This window comes from Homalodisca vitripennis, chromosome 4, assembly GCF_021130785.1.
Source record: "Homalodisca vitripennis isolate AUS2020 chromosome 4, UT_GWSS_2.1, whole genome shotgun sequence".
Taxonomy (NCBI): domain Eukaryota; kingdom Metazoa; phylum Arthropoda; class Insecta; order Hemiptera; family Cicadellidae; genus Homalodisca; species Homalodisca vitripennis.
In genome coordinates, this window is record NC_060210.1 from 160,763,009 (window position 1) to 160,784,557 (window position 21,549).

The 21,549-nt window shown below is 33.1% G+C and overlaps 1 protein-coding gene across 1 annotated transcript; it reads right to left on the minus strand.

The window, feature by feature from the left end:
- Positions 1–3,094: 3,094 nt before the first annotated feature.
- On the minus strand, positions 3,095–20,721 carry LOC124360468 (replication factor C subunit 3). Its single transcript, XM_046814132.1, has 7 exons — positions 20,306–20,721; positions 18,342–18,479; positions 15,200–15,365; positions 12,552–12,751; positions 11,180–11,298; positions 8,984–9,152; positions 3,095–3,331 (listed from the first exon to the last, which is right to left on the minus strand). Exons 1-7 carry the CDS (start codon positions 20,390–20,392, stop codon positions 3,143–3,145), a joined length of 1,068 nt encoding a protein of 355 aa, XP_046670088.1. The 5' UTR covers positions 20,393–20,721; the 3' UTR covers positions 3,095–3,142.
- Positions 20,722–21,549: the final 828 nt, after the last annotated feature.

Genomic DNA, 21,549 nt, shown 5'->3' on the forward strand with positions numbered 1-21,549 from the left:
AGTAATTACGAATATGGCCAACTGCCGAGGTATCGGCAAGGGCGGTACACGTGAATACGGCCAAGTGCCGATATATGGGCAAGTAATACTTTTTTATTTATTGATCACGTAACAAACTAAATACTATCAATATTGGTACAAAACTAAAGCTTTTGAATATTAGCTGTAAGAATATGTATTATACATGCAGTACTGAAGCGGTGTTTATGTTACAAAAACAAGCGAGAAGTTGCGTGATTCAGAAGGCTGTGGCGGCGCTCTCAGCTGATCGCTTCCCGCGTCACATGGTCATTACTTGTTGTTATTTCGCACCATTTCGCTATTGTTTGTTTACAGCTAAGGTTATTTGAGTCTTTGGTGAGTTGTTGTGTATAATTCTTCTGTTTAGTATTGTTGGATGTGAAATATGAGTGCTCCCAGTAAAAAGAAACGTTGTCAGTCTCCTGCAAGTGAGAGAATACATTAGTAAGTGGTTTACAACGTGAAGGAAATGCAGCTTTTATTGATAACAGTGATGATAGTTTTCAAGATGACACTACGAGCAGTAGTATTTCATCTTTGGATGGTGACAGTGAAAGTGTTGATGACACAGACGCTGACCCGGACTTTGAGCCGTACCCGTCAACATCGGGACAAGGTAGGCCTAGGCCTAATGGTAATTTCCACCTCCCTCCAACCCCCAACTTGTATGAATCGTCATCGGAAGATGAGGCCCCACAACATAGCCAGAATGCTAGAGGTTGTCCAAGACCAAGAATGAGAGTTGGTCGTGCTCCTGTTCGAGGAAGAGGTGGGGGCAGATGTCGACCCGACCCCAGAACCAGAAAGTAGTAGTTGGGATGAGCTAGCAGAAGAAATTGATCATGGGTTCGACCATCAATTTACTTTTGAGGAACAACCTGGCCCCAAACATTGCCCTCCGGTAAATTCCAGGCCTATAGATTATATCAATCTGTTTTTTTACCGCTACATTTATTGCAACACTGGTAACAGAGACAAACCGCTATGCAACTCAATTTATGTTGGCTAATGTCTTATCTCCTCAAAGTTCGCATGAAGGATTGGGTCAGGGTTACTGTAGATGAAATGAAAGGGTTTTTGGCTGTCATTATAAACATGGGCATAGTGAGAAAGCCTAACATTAGAAGTTACTGGCTAAAAATGCGGCTCACTCTACACCTTGGTTTCGAAAAATGTTTAGCCGAAACCGAATTTGAGTTAATTTTGAAATGCTTTCATGTTGTTGATGGGAACACATTGGCCAGAATTGGTGAACAAAACTATGACCCCTGCGGTAGATTCCAACCCGTCATTGAACATGCCAACCGACTTTTCAAGTTTCACTATACCCCCTATCAAAAAAGTGTCCATAGACGAGTCATTAGTTGGCACGAAAAAACGAACAGGTCTTACTCAATATCTGCCCAAGAAAAAAACATCATCGCTGGGGAGTAAAACTGTGGGTACTGTGTGACTCAGTTACACACTATTGTTTGTCTTTTTTTTGTTATAAAGGGGCACAATACGCAACTGATAGTGAACGAGAGAAATTGAACGCAGTGGCTTGAGCCATTACGTAGTAATGAAACTACTGCAAATGGGAAACCCTTCTAAACAAAGGATACCATATTTTTTTGGACAATTTTTTTACCACACTATTTCACTGGCCAGAGAATTATATTCAAAAATGACCTGGTTGACTGGTACAATTCGGAAAAATAGAAAGGGAGTAAGAAAACCTTTGCTTGGAAAGTATGGTGTTGGTCAAAAAAGGTATCTCAGGAAAAGGACCCATATTGCAGATGGCATGGCGTGAGAAAATAAGCAATAAATCACAGTTTATTTTAGTTTCTTCTAAAAGCTTGGCAAAAACAGTTCAATTTACACGCATGAGACGGGGGAGAGTTATAATAAAAAGAAAGCCAGACATAGTTCATGAATACAACATGGGTATGGGTTGGTATAGACGGGTACCGACCAGATGTTATACACATACTTGGATGAAAGACGTAATATGAAAAACATGGAAAAAAGTAATCTTCAACATTTTTGGTCGTATGGTACTCAACGCCTACATCTTATATAAAATTGAACACGACAGAAAATGTACTAAGTCGGTTTGAATTTACAGTTTCAATTGTCGACGACTTAGCGCTCCCATGGCTGATGACCAGGACCAATGTAGAAGCTGAAATGGAGAGAGCTGATGGTCAAAGGAGACGGGGTTTACAAAAATTTCCAAATGGTAAGGAAAAAAGTTGTACTGTATGTAGCGGCCGCAACAATCCTGAAGGGAAAACGCCGGAGAACACGGAACATGTGTCTGAACTGTGAAGCCGGTGTTTCACCCTGAATGTTTCATGAAACATAACTGCCCATAAAAAACCTGAAGGATAAAACTGTAAATATGTAAATAAGTGTTTTTTTCGTGTGTGTTAATTTTTGTGTGTGTTTTTTGTATCTCATTTTATGATTCAGTGCTTATTTCCACTTCATTGGCCAGACATTTGGCTTCACCAAAACATATATGCCTAAGGTATGTAAAAGTAACTATTTGTACTTATGCTGAATAATTAATTATATCATACATGTTGTTTGAGATATTTCTTTCAAACATTGTATTTTTATTCTTAGATAGATAATGAAGTAACATGGCATATATTAGAAATGAAATTAAATTGTGTTGAAATTTCATTATGTAGCTGCAAAAATTAAAATTTACTAATAAAAAAATATATACAAAATGTAAACTAAAAAATTAATATTTTGCAAAAGTATGAAAAATATTTAAATAGCACTTGCAAATAGGTCAGATTATTACCTGCAATAACAAAAAAAACAGAACTCATTTATGTTTATTTACTCAATTGTTATAGAATTTACCGTGAAGGTCTACAAAAAACACTGATTTAGGACTGGCCATATTCGTATGTACCAGGCGTAATTGGTCTGGCTGTATCGGGTTCGCCCCGCGCTAGCTGCTTGGCGCTCAAAGGGTTAATGCTCTTTGCAAATATTATTTGCAATGATAACTACAGATTTTATATAAACGTAGCACTTTAAAGTTGATAAATTATCCAAATTTCCAATTCCAAATCCAAATTTCATTCCACTGGAATGATTTTAGCCCTTAAAACTGTTATCAAAACATATTCCCCACATTCTCCTCCATGAAGCGTAGATAGATGGCCATGAACTGAGCCACAAACGCCTCCAAGTGGAAGATGGTCTTACTGCCTCTGTAGCACTGGTGTTCGTACGTCGCTGCCAGCTCCACCACCTGAGGCTTCAGTTCTATGTCACAGTTCTTCAACAGCTCCTTCAGAAGACCCTTAATAATAACAACAGTTTTACTGTCACGATAATGTATCAAATTGAAAACTGACTTGCATGACATTTATGTAATACAATTAACTCTAATTCCAGACAATTCTTAGTTAAGATATGCACATTTTAAAAATCACTGTATAATAAGAGTTTTACACAGATGTTCCAAAAACAGAAGCTAACGCACTCACTTTCAAAATCGTCTTGAGCATTTTGCTAAAGAGTAAATCCCTAAACATAATTATGTAAATAACTCATAGTTCTATACATTATATGGAATGAGGGATATAACCTTATAAACAGTGAAACAGAGTAGAATAATATATACTGTAACCAGTGAAAGTGGCCCAAAAACCGATCATTTTGCCTGATTCATTGGTATGTTCCATGTTTTCTAATTTTCTAGATACAAGGCAAGATCATCAGCATATCTCACAAATTGAGCTACTTCTGAGACTGCTATCTCACCTTATACAAAGTTTCAATACAGCAGACCCTACAAAGACCCTTAAAATACTTCACTATGCATCTGCTGTTAAGGATCATACGCAGCTCCATTACAATTCATTCATAACATCCACACACACACAATTATATCTGTTATTCTGTTGTTCCTTCACAATACTGTGTCTGAATTTGAATTGGTTTTGTGATAAACCTTCTTTGTTGACCATTTCCTCCTTAAGCCATGCTTTAAACAGATGTCCAAATGATTCTTTAGACTGTATAACTATGAGGTTAGAAAAACAAATTTCTTACTTTAAAAATAAAAAAGTAAAGAAAACTTTAAAAAAACATTTAAAATACATATTCTAAATTTAGAATACCAAAATTGTATGACATTTTTCCTGATAACAAAAATGTTAAGCGTTAAATAGATATATATAATATATTAATAAAATTCTTTAAATATATTTTTATGAAAAAGCACACATTTGAAATTTGTCCCTACTTGCAGTACTTATATCACATATTGATGTAACAATGTTCTTACTTAAAGCATTGAAATATAGCAGCAATACAACATTTAGAATAGCCTCATATAATAAATTTTGCCATGAACACAGAAATATACATTGCTGTAAGACTTTTTTTAGTAATTCATGATATTTAAGTATAGAAAAGCACAAAAGAGTATATTTATGAAAAACATAAACAATATTTACATACAATAATATCATTTCTAACCATTAGTAGATGAAGAATAAGAAGGAGAAAAGAAAAAGGCTTTATTTATACAATAAACAAAAACAAAATATTACCCTCACTACCCTTAATAGGAACTCTAACCCCAATGCAGAGAGGTGTGCCTCAGGGATCAATGTTGGGCCCGGTCCTATTCCTGCTACTAACAAACGACCTACCAGACCAACTTAAAGATGCTTGCCAGACTGTTATGTTTGCAGACGACACAGTCATTACAGTAGCAGAAAAATCAAATGAACAACTTGACATCAACGCCTATATAGCCTTTAATATGACAAAACAATATTGCTACTCAAATGACCTTGTGTTGAACGAGAAAAAAACTCTGCAGATGATCTATAACATTCGGAAAAAGGAAATCGAGGCTGGACTACCTGAACTGAAGAGAGAAGAAAGCACAAAGTATCTCGGAATAGTGATAGATGAGAATCTGACCTGGCGAACTCATATTGACCAACTCTGTAAAAAAACTCAGCTCAGGAACATATGTAATCAGATGAACTAAACAAACAAGTGATATAAAAACATCCAAAATTGCATATTTTGCACTTTTTTAATCTCATCTAAGGTATGGCCTGGCAATATGGGGTGGAACAACAAGTTCAAATCTGGAAAGAGTGCTTATACAGGAGAAATGAGCGATTAGGAGCCTTGCAGGGTTAAACTACCAAGATAGCTGTCGAGAATCTTTCAAAAAACTTAAAATACTAATTGTAGTTGCACTGTACATAAGAGAAATCATCTTGTATGCAGTAAAAACCAACCAAGACAGACACAGAGACCTACATCAACATAAAACCAGAAACGCAATAGATTTCTCACTCCCAACTCACCACTTATGAAAGGAAGCCTAGCTACAGAGGAGCCTTGTTCTACAACAATATGCCTGGACACCTCAAGAAAGTATCTGGACATAGACAACTAACAGCGTGGCTGGAAGACAGACCCTTCTACTCAGTGAAAGAATTCCTGGAAAGAGCCCTTGACTAAATGAAGACCACATAATGAATTTACAAATACTGACTATTACACTCATTTATAACATTAACACTTCTTCTTGACCTTTGTTCTGTTCTCTAAGAATATGTACAATAAAGAAAAAAGAAAGAAAAGAACTAGCTTTAGCTCTCTAAAAGTAAATTAGTATTTATTTAGTCCAAAGTAAGGAACAAATATTAAGCACTAAATACAATGGTTATTTCGACCATCTGTCTGGTTGGCACTTCTGTACACTTCTTATAACTACAATTAATACAAAAAATGTAATTAACAAAAACTATAGTCATTTTAAGTTTGGTAATTCAAATAAGGTTCAAAATATCAGAAAAAAAGAACAGGAAAATGTAATACTTCGTTAAGTCCAATAGATATATATCCAGGCACACATACACACACAAAGTAATATAATATTTGTTTTAATTTTATTTTGGGCTCCTTACAACTGTTATCTAATAGTTTTTCATTTATATTTTAATATTTAATAAAAATTAAATTCATAGACGGAATCCCATAGCATTTTCCACGCATCCCTCATATATTTTTCAAATTGAAGCCAATCCTTTCCATCAAGGTAGTCAAAAAATTCTTTTTCATTTAGTATGTTACTCCCAAACCATTTTCTCTGAATCGTTACCAGAATAGGACAAATACTTACAAAGTGAAAGACCTTCTCACACGTACGGCCTGTTCACATCGCCTTAACTACTCAGTCAACTGGCCCTTTAACTCAACGATGTTATCAACATTACAATATACCTCGATTTCATACTTACTTCCTAACCTCTTCCACTCCCTGAACCAGAATACATTTTTTAATACAATCTCTTTTGCTAATAATATAAGGTAAACAATTTGGTGTCATACTCTAGATTCTTCCGAGATAATTTAGATTAAATTGAAGGGTAAAGTAGTATAATTTTCTGAGCCAATTTCGATGAAAAGTGTGTAATTTGGTGTTTTAAAGGACAGTCTAAAAATTTTTTCAAAAACGTTCTTTGAACTTAGTCAGTTGTGTCGAATTCTCTTTATCCACATGCTTGAACTCTGTAGCACAAAACTGACCTGACAACAGCATTAAAAAGTGTGAATTTTGCTAACAGAGGCACCTTTTTATCTTTTAAAAGACCATCCCAGACTGAATTTATAATTAATTTTGATACTCTTGATTTTTCTTTAAAATGTTTCCACGATAACTGTGATGTAAATATGACACCCAAGTATTTTTACTCATTTACAACCTCGATCTCTGTCCCTTGGTACCGCCACCTCTCAATTTTACTCAGCTTCCCCCCTTTTCTGAACACCATTATTTTTTATTTATTCAAATTTACATTTAGATTCCATATTTACAGTAATTTTCTAAAATTATTAATCATACACTGCCAGCTTGTTGCTGTAGGTGCGAGTAGAATTATATCATCCACGTAAAGCAAAATATTCACCCTAGTTTTCCTGAAAATACATCCTCCACCCAGCAAATCCAGTAAATCGTTAATAAATAAAGAAAACAATAAAGGACTCATTACACAGCCCTGCCTTAAACCCATTTCAGGTTTAAAAGCAGGCGTCACCCCCTCTTTACACCACACACCAGTCGAAGGTCCGTTGTACATTTCTCTTGAGTATTTTTAGCATGTGAGTCGACAACCTAACACACAACAGCTTATACAACAGAGAATCAATAAGAATTGTGTTGAATGCGGAGGAAAAATCAACATAAAAACAGTATAATTTGCAATTTTCTTTTGCCAACTGTACGTTTACCTTACAGGTTAAATTTAAAATGTTATCTACAGTAGAATAGCCTTTCCTAAAGCCTGCTTAGAATTCAGTCAAAATATTTCTCTCGTTTACCCATTTTTCTAACCTGTTTAAAATTATGCTACAAAATATTTTACATACGCTATCTATAAATGATAATCCCCTGTACTTCTCTACTACATTGATTTCACCCGTTTTGTATAATGGAAAAATAACAGATTTTTTAAAGCTGTCCGGTATTTGGCCGTTTAAATATATTTTATTATAAACAGTAAGTATTTTTTGCAAGTAGTGAATGTGGAGCATATTTAAAAAAACTCATACGGGACTCTGACTCTGTCGTAACCGGGAGCCTCATTGTCCTTCAGCTTACGCAGTATTTCCCTGACTTCAACTATATCAAGTCCCTTATCTAGGGTTCCATTCATAATTAGAGGCTCTGCGTAGCAGATATAATTTGATAATACAGGGGGATTTTGCAGGCTCTTAAAATGTGCAATCCACTGGATCACTGAAATATTTCCTATCACTCTCTCATTTTGTTTATTAAAACTATTTACCACCTCCCAAAAACCCTTTGAATTCAAAATATTATTCATATTTAAAATAATACTCTCATTATGTTGGGTTTTTTTTACGGGCACAATTTTATGTACACTGTTTCCACTCTCCAATGTAATTTAATCAAACCTGATGCGAATTAGTTTTTCTAAATAAATCCTAAAGACCTTTCTAGAACTGTAATACTCCAAGCCATACCATGGCTGTTTGAAGTTGGCCGCATCTTTGGTGTATCATCGCTTTTGATTGTTTATTGAAATCTTAATGCAATCAATTATATTATTAACTGATATTTAAATATAGAATAGCACAAAATAGTATATTTATGAAAAACATAAACAATATTTACATCCAATAATATCATTTCTAATCATTAGTAACTACATAACAAGGATTTGAAAAGAAAACAAGTACAAAATAGACTGTAAACAGCAAAACTCACACGTTCATATCTGAGCAACACAAACAATGCATTCCCGCTTTGCTGGAAATAACAGCTGATGAAAACGATGTACGGTAACGACTAACATTTGACTAATGTTCAGTAACAACTATTCTGACTATTTTTCAGTACAGACCACGAGAAGTCAAAATACTACTAAACACAAATAAAAACTCACAAGCTTTTGAACAGTATAGGTTATAATGCGAATTTACCGATATTAGCATCAGTAAAATGAAAGAAGACACGAATATTTATCGTCAAAACTTTTGATGATGACGCTTAATGTAAATCTGAGTCATCAAAATATTGACCTTGGAGAGTTAAATAAGCTGTGATGTTTTCAGATCAGAGAAAAACTATATACCTTTAAACACCTATACCTTTTTTTAGTACATTAGTTTTTGTTCATATTGTTCTTATCCTGTCCTTGTATGAAAAAAGTATTTGAAAATTAATGCATATATTAAGTAACTTAGTCCAACAAAAAAATCTATCTCAAAAACAGTCTGGAAGAATTGATAAAATTTTAAAGAAGTTGAATTTGAAAATATACTAGTACAAGTGCAATGCTCCAGATGTCTCTGTTGCTAGTTCATCCAAAATTGTCTAGTTTAAAACAAAACTAGAATCTACTTCTAATTATGTCTATTATTTCTTGTAGTTTTGAAAGTGTGAACAACTTACCTTGAAAACAACATTCACTGGAATGCCGTGAACCAGAAGCTCATATAGTCTTGTACGAACAGCCATTAGCTTAGCTGGACTTTGCTCTTGCAGAATTGCCTTGGCTGTGTCACGCAAAAATACTTGCCAATCTGGTTCAGCTATTTTCTGGTCATTGGTGAATGGATATCTGTTAAAAAATTATTTCTGTTAAACTATAGTAATCATCCATAGATTCAATTGATTATTCCTTTATAGCAAGGAACTTTGCAGCCATTCCATGGCAGAAAACTAAAATCTTACATAACATATCTTTATAGTAAATTGGAGACACATTTATTTTCTTATAGATAATAAAGTTACAATTTATGAAAACATAATTTTTAAAAATTTATTTTATGTAAGTGTTTTTTATATATATATATATGTAAAAAAGGCTACTTGTACTAGATACAGCTCTTAGTTTTGATTTCTTTTGCCCGCAAGTTCATATTATAGCCTACTAGTGCTTACTCAGGGCTTTGCCCGCAATTCCTCTGCATTGCTATTCTAATTGAATAGTTCCAACAATTTCAATAACACTGGAATCATTTTGGACCAATGTGAATAAACACCAAAGTTGAATTTCTTAGCTTTCTTCTTAATGAAAGCATTTATAATATCATACGACTGAGTGAAATATGGACGCAATGTTCTTCAATGATTTTATATCATTAAAAAATTGCATTTAGTGTCTGATATATTGCTTTGGGATTACACTTGCAGTTTCATATCTGTAAAGTCTACTACTTGCAAAAAGTAATATTATGGTTGTATGGTATTATTATGGTATTTAAATTTACCATAAAAGTGTATAGTAACTTTGTATTTTATATCTAATAATTATTATTTGCTATAAATGTATAGTTAAGATTATATGTGTACCAACACTTTTAATTTTCTTACTTAATAGTGGTTGCACAAAAGGTTGCAATATGAAGTTTTGACACTATAAATTTAAACAAATTCAAAATAATGGTTAAATTAATTAAACATAATGGTTATGCTGTCATAAAACAATGTTTACACAATAGCTGATTACATTTAACAGGCTCGTTCAATTAATATTTATTTAGAGACCAAGATGAAAATTTTCACTACTTTACAGACCAATGGGGCGTAGCCCAGGGGAAAATTTTGATATAAGAAAACATCTATATTCATACCAGGATCCCTAAGAACGTTCAAGTAAATTTCAGTACAATCTGAAGAATGATTGAAAACAAAACTCTCAAATGCAGTTTTCGGGTAATTATGATGTCAATTTTTGTCATAAGTACTGAAAAGCTTGTTACGTTGCTTTCAGTGTTAATAACGTTTAGTTTGTCCATGACTGCAACGTCTGAGTGTAGTTACTTAACGTCAAAGTTTATAAGAAATATATGTTTTTCCATCTCATTATAGCAAAAAAAGCAATACATGATGTGTTATTGTTAATAGCCTATTATAATTGCAAAACATACAAAATGATTTTTTTAAGCTACAAATTTGCAAAGCTCATCTTTTTCACTGTTTGGTTGGATTTGAAATAGGTCTTTTACATGAATGAAAATCAAGATACAACACTTTTTCACACATATTTACTCACACTCGTTTGATAATGCCAATTTTAGATCTTTTCAAGCATGGAAAACTTTGACACAAGGAGCCATGCATAAACCTACTTCACAATCACTTTACAGTTAATGCAACTCTAGGCACATATATTACTGTCATGTAAAGATAAACCCAAGTTTATCCTGAGATAAACTATATTGTAAATACAACAAAATAATACTCTGAATTAACACAATTTAACAAACACCTCTGCAATAAACTGTAGTTACACTAAACATGTGTTTACCAGGAAGACATATGAGTACCAGTTGTTTGTAATATTGCAAAACAGTTTCAATGTACACCGATCAGGGTCGCCACCCTATCTAGCAGCAAAACAGTAAACAATATACTATTACTTATTTCACAGTTTCCTTACTACTCGAATCGCTATCCATCACAGATCAATATGAAATGGGTCACTGTTGGACAATACATTAACTCATCAGCGGCGCCTTTTTAGTCATAAATTAAAGATGAATTAACTCAACAAAATCTGTTATGGGGTTAGGTGTTGAATGCAAGTGGTTCCTTTAAATTTTGGATAATTTTTCTTTTATTTTGAGGTATTGCTTAACTTACTGTTGAACCTTGCACGCTTCGCACATGAGAATAGCTCTGCGGAGATTACGGTCACACTTCTCTGCTATCTTGTCAGCAAACTCTCCAGGTAAGACGAGGCCTTCCTTCTTGCATACACTCTATAGAACACACAATTATAAAACACTTAAAGACTTTGTTATAAACAATCCGTTCATTACCATAAATCTTTCAGTCACAATGCCAAATCCAGATATTCTTACATCAAATAGTTTTATTTTTATTGAGATAATAATGACTATAAGTTATTTACATTGAACCTAAAATTAAATCAAAACAATCCTTCAAATTTTGGGATATAAAGCCATCATTATGATGGTTTTTTTTTTAAATAAAAACTCTTACATTCATGAGCATAAAGATTCCCTGGTAATACCCGAACTGTTTTGATTTTGAACAGTATTCAAAAATTCATTTAAATGAGGCAAATAATGTAATAAATAGCATATCATGTATTAATCCTTACTGTACTAGCTACACAAATTATATTTTTAAATACTTACATAAGTTATTGAGGCTTTGACACCTTACAATATAAATATTGTTTTTAGTTGGAATGTACTTCTTTTACATTACAAAAAATTATAAATCTGTAAATATACTGTACATTTATTATACATGTTTAAAAAGAAATGTTATCCAGAATGTTCAAAAGGGCTAAAATTTTAAAACTATATACACTTAACACAATCAATATTTATGTACTTTTGTTAAAACCTCAAATGTGCAAAAACAGTGTTATATTTAGATAAAAACCCAATGTCAATGGGATGTGTAGCACTGAAGAACTCGGGATTTAAAGGGTTAATAGCGGAATAGGCAGACAAGGTTTTACTTAGACAGCACATTTAGTGTAACATCAAAGTCAGTGTAAAATTACATATAATCTCATTTAGGTTTTTATTTCTGAAATGTCAGCAGTGTTTACATTAAAGGTCAGTAAGGCAAAGCAAGTTGGAAAGAAACATTCATAATGAGCACTCGTGATGTGCCACGAGTTTGCCAAGCATGATCCATTCTCTTAATTTTGGAAACAATAAATGTATTAATTTATTTAGTTCTAGTCTTTACTATTAACAATGTAACTTGCCTCTTTCTAGCATTGCCTGAGAATGAAAAATAATTTGTGGTAGCTAAGAGGATTAACTTATTGATGCCAAAGCTACCTATATCAATTTTTTACACTAAAGACACTTATCAAATAATAGCTGCAGTCAAATATTAATAAGTCACAGTAAACTCATGTTTAGCTTAAAAATGTAATACATATTTTACTACAAATGTACCAAGTTAAAAACGTCATATATGTTCTTTATAAAGAAATAGCATCCTATACCATTACTGATAAAAGTACCTGAAGAATTGAGACAATTTCTTGATGCGTAGGAGCAGGAACTCTGATACCAAGGCATCGTGATCTAATGGCTGGGATCACCTGCGATATGGAGTTGGCTGAGAGTATCAGGCGGCAAGTAGCGATATACTTCTCCATTGTTCTTCGCAAGGCATGCTGGGCATCTTTCGTCAAACGATCCACTTCATCCAATAAAATCACTAAAACAGATTAATTTATTTCAATTCTCTCAAGGAAAGTTGTTTACCATTGACTGGTAATTCTATAAAAAATCACACATCATAAACATTTGTAATTTGATGACAAATTTTATTGTGGCACCCTATCTAAAACATTGTAGCTTACTCAATTATGGACTTGATGAGCTAATGAGAACAATATTCATCTAGATTACACTGGATAGCTTCTGGGTAAACCAGATAAATCTCTTTTGTAATCTAGTATCTCTGATATTGAAATTAGAGTTTCAAACGTCTTCAAGCAGTTTTGAACGACTGCCACCAACTCTTTATACGTATGTAAACTCCAGATTTCAGAATTCAAGTCTGTGACAGTTTCAGATTTCTGATGTCCGCTGCACTAAGCAGAAGGTGAAATGAACCTAAGAACTGAACATTTGCAGATTTTATTTTATTAGATAACATTTTAATAGTTATTAAATATGTAACAGTAAAATTGTATTTTAAAATTCAAAATAAAATGTAATTCTTGTATAAGATTTGTAAAAAATACAACAGTCTGTTTTCCAAGCATTGGCAAAGTTGAACAAAATCTACATAAAAATTATAATATAGTAAATTTGAGAAAAAAATAATATTATCAATAAGCACTCGTAAATATTATGACTGGGTGGAAATATCCAGTGTACACACAAAACACTGTGTACACTGAAGTGGAGGTGGAAGTGGAATTGATGGAGGGAGGATTAGATGACTTGAAAGCCTGCAAACTTTTAATAGCAGTGTATTTTTGGAAACAAAGTTGGGTCATCAACATGTACAAATGTGTATCATTACAAAGGTTCAATAAAATGTGATAACAGTTTGTATAACAATATTATGTATTTCTTACAAAAACTGAAATACAATTAAATTAAAACAATATTGGATAAGAATCAATGGACCGTGATAGTTCTACGTTTTGCCTTGATACAGTATTTTTAATTCTTGTTTGTATTTTATAACATTTCTTCTATTACACATAACACAATCATGAAATTTAGAAAACCACACATACTACACTGCACCGATCAATCCTAAGTGCACTGGTCTGTATCATTGACGGATATTTGTGTGTACAAGTGATGGAGTATGGTATTTTTTTCTTTTTAGAGATAAATCCTTTTAGTTAAATGATAATGTAAAAATTGTTTTAGTTTATTTTTTGTTATGTTCAGTTTTATTGTTAATGGATATTAAAAGCTATTTTTAGATAGCACAATGTTAAATTATTTATTGTTCTTTGATAATACAAGTTAAGTGTAAGAAAGGAAAATGTGGTCCTAACATTGCCTGTTAAAATTAAGAATTTTTCAATTTTTTCTGTCTGAAGCTGATTTTGTCTTACACTTAAGAATAACTTTAGAGCTCTAATGCAGTCAACTACAATCTAAACTGTTCTAAGCTACTGAGTGTATTGACTACTAAGTCCCTGCTAGAACATGATCTACAGGATTGTTGCCTGACCTGCTGTTCCAACTATATCTACAACATCCTCCTGAGGATTCAACTACATTGGTATGTTCTGCCCACTTAAAGAATCTTTTTCAATTACAAACTACATTCTTTAATACTCCTTGCAAGACCTTTTTAATACATCTCTACTACACGTGTTAATTTACTTAGAATACTGATTGCAATTGTCTACTTAAAAATATAATAGGATTAAAATACAGGTTTGACAAGTAAAGATATGGGTTGGGAAGGGAGGTTAATACAAGTATGGGGCAGTTATGGTAAATGTTTGTAATTTTTTATAAAAAGTATACAAAAAGTACTAGAAATAAGTGTGGTTAGTATAATTCATAAGTACTGAATGGATAACTAGATCCAAAAAAAAAGAATCCACTTATCTGAGGCCAGTAGAAAAGAGGTCCTGGAGACAAAGGACAACAGGTCACAAATATTCAAGGATCAAAAGAACTTAAACACAGGAAACAGTCATAAGTCATTGAGTTAACAGTGTAAGATAAATGGATCCAGAATCAACAAATTGAGAGTTAATCAGAGCCTCCAGATGTAGTTTCACTAAAAACTAAACTTGTAGATTTAAAAATTGTGCTGTGAACTATTAACAATTATAACATTAATTAATTTAGATTAATTCTATCCTGTGTAAACTTTTCATGGATATTCGTTCAACTGCCAAAATGTATGTTTTGAGATGATTTGCTATAATATTGTTAGAAACTACTTAGGCAGGAATTTTGTAGATAGAATCAGCAGTTTTAGAATGGATTAATCTTTTGAAAACCAAGGGTGATGCTACTGCTCAGCTGTATGCCTATTTATGAAATATTAGCATTGTCAAAGGTCCTGTAAGGGTTAATAGTCCAGAACTGGTTACAGCCTTTATTGATTCATTACCGGTTGAAAATATGAAACTCAAGGAGTAATTTTTAAGGATTAACTAACTTGTGGGTATCTTACCTTTGAACTCTCGCTGACCAGAAGAATCCAGTTGATGAGTTTGAGCTGCATTCTTGATCAATTCCATAACTACCACTCTGTCATATATGCCTGCATCACTTGGGTTCACTTGAATGTGATAGTTACTTGCCAGAGTCATTATGTCCAATTTCTTGTTGGAAGGAGTCTTGAAAGAAAATTAAATGAATTAATAAAAGTAAAATAATAATACATTGACATTAATAATTTGAATATCTTTCTTATACAGGTTTCTTACCAATCTTAGAGTTGAGAGTAATGTAAAAGCCTCAAATTTGTTACTCTTTTTCATTGTTGTTATGGTATTCACAATCAGAAGTAGGTTTATTGTTTTTGCGACCATGCTTAGGTATTCTCTTGCTCCTACAAGACTGTTACTCGCAGGACAGTATGTTACGTTTACATCTGCATCACGGTAGCACAGGAAGTAGGTAATCTGGAGCTGGTGGTGTCACAAAGTATTGGGGATAAAATTATTTTTAGATTCCAACCCCATTTATCTAAGTTTATTTTCTTCTCCTACGCTTGTCCAGACTAATATTTCGAAGTAAGCTTGAAAGATATAGTACTTTTGTGGAAGAATCAGTCAGAAGCAGACATTCTGGTATAACAAACGATTTTCATATTGCTACGATCACAGCTATCACTTAATGTGGTGAGTTTTACAAATTCCAGTGACTTGCAATTATAGAATAGAAACATGGTTTTCTGTCAGCTCTTCAATATATGCTTAAAATCTGAACAAAGCGTATTTGTAATAGAATGCAGCTCAAGCTCCTTCGTTAGTTAGCGGAATGCTGTTGATTTTCCTATCAAAATAATCTGGATATCTTATGCCGCCCTGTATATCCATTCATAAACAAAAGCAACTATAAAATTTTCATGATCCAATGCTGATTTGATACTAAGTACATCATACAAAGGATGAATAGTCCATCCTGTTCTTATATTACTGTGACAGAATAACTTGAAGAGTATTAGAAATGAGTTAGGCAGTATGAGCTTCTTTCACTGCCTTTGAAACTGTTAGAGTCATATGACACCCTTATTTAATATCTTTAAGATCAAAAGAAAAAGTTATTACTAATTAAACAAGAAAACCAAAAAATATTACTCTAATTCTCAATACCTAAGACTATTAATTTAATACAAATTGATATTTCCTTCTAATTTTAAATCTGCTGAATCTCAGATAACAATTTACTGACTAGCATGGAAATATTTTTATTTTCAACCTCTAAAAAGATGTTTTGTAACTACGAGGGTTGTCCATAAAGTAACCTCCGTTTGGGCGTGGCGCGATAAGTAGTGGGGGTAGCGCCGCCATTCTTACATCGGTGTGCGAAGCCGTTCAGTACGCTTCTAGCTGTGCAAGGGAGAGCATCGTGCGATCGCGAGTTCTCTTGTTACAACGTAAAAACATGAGCGCTATGATAGAAAATCCCGCCAAGTGCGAAGTACGTGGTGTAATAAGATTTCTGTGGTCGAAAAGTTACACAGCAGCTGAAATTCATCGTGAATTGAGTGCGGTGTATGGCCCAAACATTATGAGGGAAGGTGTAGTCCGTCAATGGGTTCGTTTTTTTTTAATGGAAGAACGAACGTTCACAATGAAGACCGGAGTGGTAGGCCATCTCTCGTCAGTGATGACTTGGTGAAAAAAGTGGATGAGAAAATTCGCAAGAACCGTCGCTTCACAATCTCGGAACTTTCGGATCATTTTCCTGAAACCTTTTACCGTGAAACCTTAAAATGGCTACGACGAGCGATTCAAAACAAGCGCCATGGTCTTCTGACATCTGGTGTTGTGTTTGTCCATGACAACGCCCGCCTTCATACAGCTCAAAGAACAAGAGAACTTTTGGAAAAGTTCAAATGGGACGTTTTTGACCCACCCCCCACCCCCTACAGTCCGGACCTGGTTCCCAGTGATTTCTATCTTTTCCCGTACATGAAGCGGTGGCTTGCATTTCAGAGGTTTGCGAGTGATGAAGAGCTTCAAAACGCTGTGACAGGTTGGCTACGTTCTCAGGCGGCAGATTTTTTTAAAGACGGAATTTCAAAAACTGTTAAAAGATATGATAAGTGCTTGAATTTGTATGGTGAATATGTAGAAAAGTAGAGAAAAGCTGTAGTTTTAACATTTATATAATAAACTTTTTGTATCTCAACTGGTTTATTTTTTATTTCAAAACGGAGGTTACTTTGTGGACGACCCTCGTACAAAAGCAGATATAAAAACTATTCAATACAGCGTAGTGTAATGAAAATCAAATTTTGTTCTCCTACAAAAGGAATAAATCATAACTTCTAGTGACAAAAAGAATTATTTTAGTTCTGGCTCATACTATTGGTAGGTTCGATAAAAGCAAAAGTTAGTTCAAATTTAACTTCCATGTAGATTCTATTCTGGTAGTAGTAACTTGGAATTAGTTCTTGTTTATTCACCTCACAAACATTTATTGCTTAGTCTAGGCATTAGTTTCTACTTTTTATTCACTCCACCCAATGTTACAGTTTATTGGCATATTAATGTATGGTTCCAGTTATAATTAAAAAAACTTTGGTAATTATAAAAACCACACTAAGGACTTGAATAGCACTTGTACATTTCCCTTAAATTAAATTCAGATTATATTTTAACTTAACATATTATTGTGCACACGGTGCTGTTTTGTCATTGTTAATTCCTCCCATTCATTGTTATCGTTCCTCTTTCTCTTCTGATAATTTGTTCACCAATTGTATTCACTCTACCTCAGCTTTGATAATTATGTAAATATGTGCATAGTTAACACATATGAAGAAAATTTATCTTTAATTGAAAATAATTTTAAAAGTTCTGATTCTTGTCATCATTAACTGAGAACTTTGCAAAAACATTGAACATTTCTTGAATTTTGTCTTTAAGGAGCACTACTCATTATTCACTACTATGAGAACACACCAACCAATACTAATAACTTTTTATTTTTGTGAGGCCTTTCGATAGCAAGGCTATATTCATCAGACACATCACAAAAGGAAATACATAAAGTAAATTTGTTTTTAACACTACTGATTATTGAAAAGTGAAGTACTAGTTCAAAATATTTTTGGATAACATGGCAAACTAGTTTGTTACCTGAAAATTCAGATGCTCCATTCTTAATCTTTCTACTCCTGGTCCATACAGTTCTCTCAACAGAGCCATTATCCTGGTTCTTTTTCCAGCTCCACTAGGCCCATAGAATAAAAGGTGAGGGAAATCACCCTGTTGAACCTGAAACAGAATATGGTACTATAATTCACTTACTGAACAAAAACATGCAGATAATCTGCCTATAAGTCCTGGTGCCTTCCTCACCAATCATGGTTTTAGTATGAATCAGTTTTTGATGCTGAATTACTGCTGTAAAATTTACTTAGATAGCCATCAAATATTAAAATAAGTTATTGTAAATGCAACAGAAATGAAAAGGTGTGACAGTATAGATCTATTTTGTCAGATGTCTACACAACATTTAAGAATATAGTTTGCATCCAGTTTATAAAGTTCCCGTAATTTACATATTAATAGTCTCAGTTTGGTTTCAGAGTAGGAAAATCTACAATTTTTGCCTTTTGTAAATTATTTTGAAAGACAATCACATTTTGAATCGGAAGATAAAATCTCCAACAAACAGCCATATTGTCTTGTTTAGGCCAGAAAATAGGCCTAAACAAGACATTTAATTGCGTCAGTCATAGTAATCAACTATTATGGTTATCATAATTACAACTTTTTAATTCTTTTTTACTAACAACTTGTTTTGTGACAATAGAATGCATCGTCAGTTTACTCCGCTGATGAGTGGGATTCACAACCACTAAAAACTCAGCTTTTTGCATAATAAAGATTGTGTTCCTTGGAACAAATATTTACATTATAAATATTATAAGATTTCTTTGATATCTAAGTCTAGACCATAGTTGGTTACGAGATTCTTCTTGTTACCGTAATTTATTATAACTCTTATTGTGTACAATTGTTTCATATCGAAGTTGGATAATAAATTAAATTGTCTGATAATAACAATTAATTGAATAACGAGTGTAGGCTGCTTATTAAGTCTCCCCTTTTCAATGTACTTGTTGACAACAAAAATACACTTAACACTCTACAATCTGAAAGCCGAAAATAAAAAACAACAACACTACATTTTTCCACGATCGTGTATGTTTATTATTGATAAAGGTCAAATATATTGTTACTGAAATAAAAGATATTGTAAAATAGAAGAATAAAAACATTGATGTCCTTAACATAGGCCTGCAATGAGTAGGCCGAGGTCGTCCAATTCAGCCATGCTCAGAGATGTAGTTAGGGTACGATAAGCGGACCCAGTTTTTTATATCAAAGAATATAATACCTAATATTCGCATCTCAAATCCTAGACTATCAATCAATATAAAAGTATCTATAATCCTCAATAACAATCATATGTTTTAAATTAACATACGAATTTAATACTTACAGTGATGAAACAAATTATTATAACAAAAGTTAGTAAAACTGAAGACGACCATATTTGCTCCTCTCACAGTTACAGTTGTTTATTTCTTACAAATTCCACATAATGGGTTTTTCAGTACGAGTCCAACATGTTGAAGCCACGTAAAACATGTGTTATCATCTTTCAAAGCAATGTCGTGTTGTTTTCTAAAATTGACAGCCATTCTTAATAATAAAATGTTACTTATGTACTGATTAATTGTTTAAAATAATTAATCAGTATTGATTGATTATATCAATGGTTATGATTAAGTAATATCGTTTGCCAATTTCGATATAAAAAAACCGAGTCCCCTTATCGTACCCTACCTGGTGTGAAATTTAAAAAATTTGAACAAATTTACAGCATTAAAGGGTTAAAGAAACTAATTTAGAAATTAAATACAGTAAGGCTAGAAACCATTAGTACATTGCCTCCTTGTCACCTGACCCCAGAAACTAGGCAGTACTTAAAAGGCCACTAACTGTTTTCTTATACATAAATTTGGCTACATATCTAATTGTTTCAGTTGTGCCCCATTTGTACAATTTTTTTACTAACCAAATAAACTTACCAAATTTTTAAGATGGTTTGCTTGATCTTTGTGATAGTCCAGCTTTTGTAATGAATTTGGACGATATTTATCTACCCACAAACTCATGATTATAGTTTAACTCAAAGATCAAAATATAAGACACGAAACTGTCAAAATATTAAGTTTACAAAATATAGTTTCCCAAAGTTAAAACTCTTTAAAATTTTGAAGGCAACTATGTAACATAACCTAACTTCTCCAAGTGTGAAATTATTATTATTATTATTACGCAATAAGTAACACAAAAATTGTTTAAATCGTGCCAATGGCTTAATTTTAACTAATAATTGGCGATTTAAGTATTTAACTTCAAATTACAATTATTGTTTCAAAATATCTAATATAAACAATAAAATAGTCAATTTGCACAAAAACATCTCAAAATCCCGCCAACCCGCAAATCACCTATTTTTTTTAAACGTTAAAGTCTATAGCTGGGCCGTTTTCCATAGAGATTTTCAAAGAGCGTGGATCTAGAAGCACAACAACAATAAATAATATAGTGAATTGTGTATTTTTGGTACAAGGCGATAGTCCTGATTCATTAGTATCAATTAATGAATGTTCACTAGTAGTCTACGTTCTATATATCTTATCACAGAGAGATCGTCACACAATTTTTGGTTCCGTTACAATTTATTATTACCCAGAGAGGATCCGAAAAAGATGTTTAAATTAATATTGGTTATTTTCCAGGATACTTCCTGTGAAGCTGCTTTGGCAATCGGCAGAGACTGGCGGCAGTGGAGAATTAGGTGCTGTGAACGTTGTTCGTGCATAGGAAAGTTATTAGAAATGATGCTGGACACTAGAGGAATTGATACTGAACAATATTATTTTTTTAAGTTTCGTCATTGTCTTAATTAGAATTACTGGCCGTTGTGCCTATTTTATTTTATTTATGGCGTAATCACATAAAGTTTAGGCTTCACTTTTGGTTACTGTTTATAATTAAGATTTAATTTTAATGTAAAAGTTACTACTGGACTCTATTGAATAAATCTCGTGATATAGTGTAGTTGGACGGGCAGACAGGCCAACAACAAGACAAGCATATCAGGGACAGGGCAATTGATTCGAATGTCTGCACATTATTCACACAGACAAGCAACTTATATATTTCTTCGACTTTTTTGCTGTGCTTTTTCTTCCCTGTGAACCCTCCTTTATTATTTCCAATCGGGATTTGTTCATTAATCAAACAGACATCTTTCTGTGCAAGT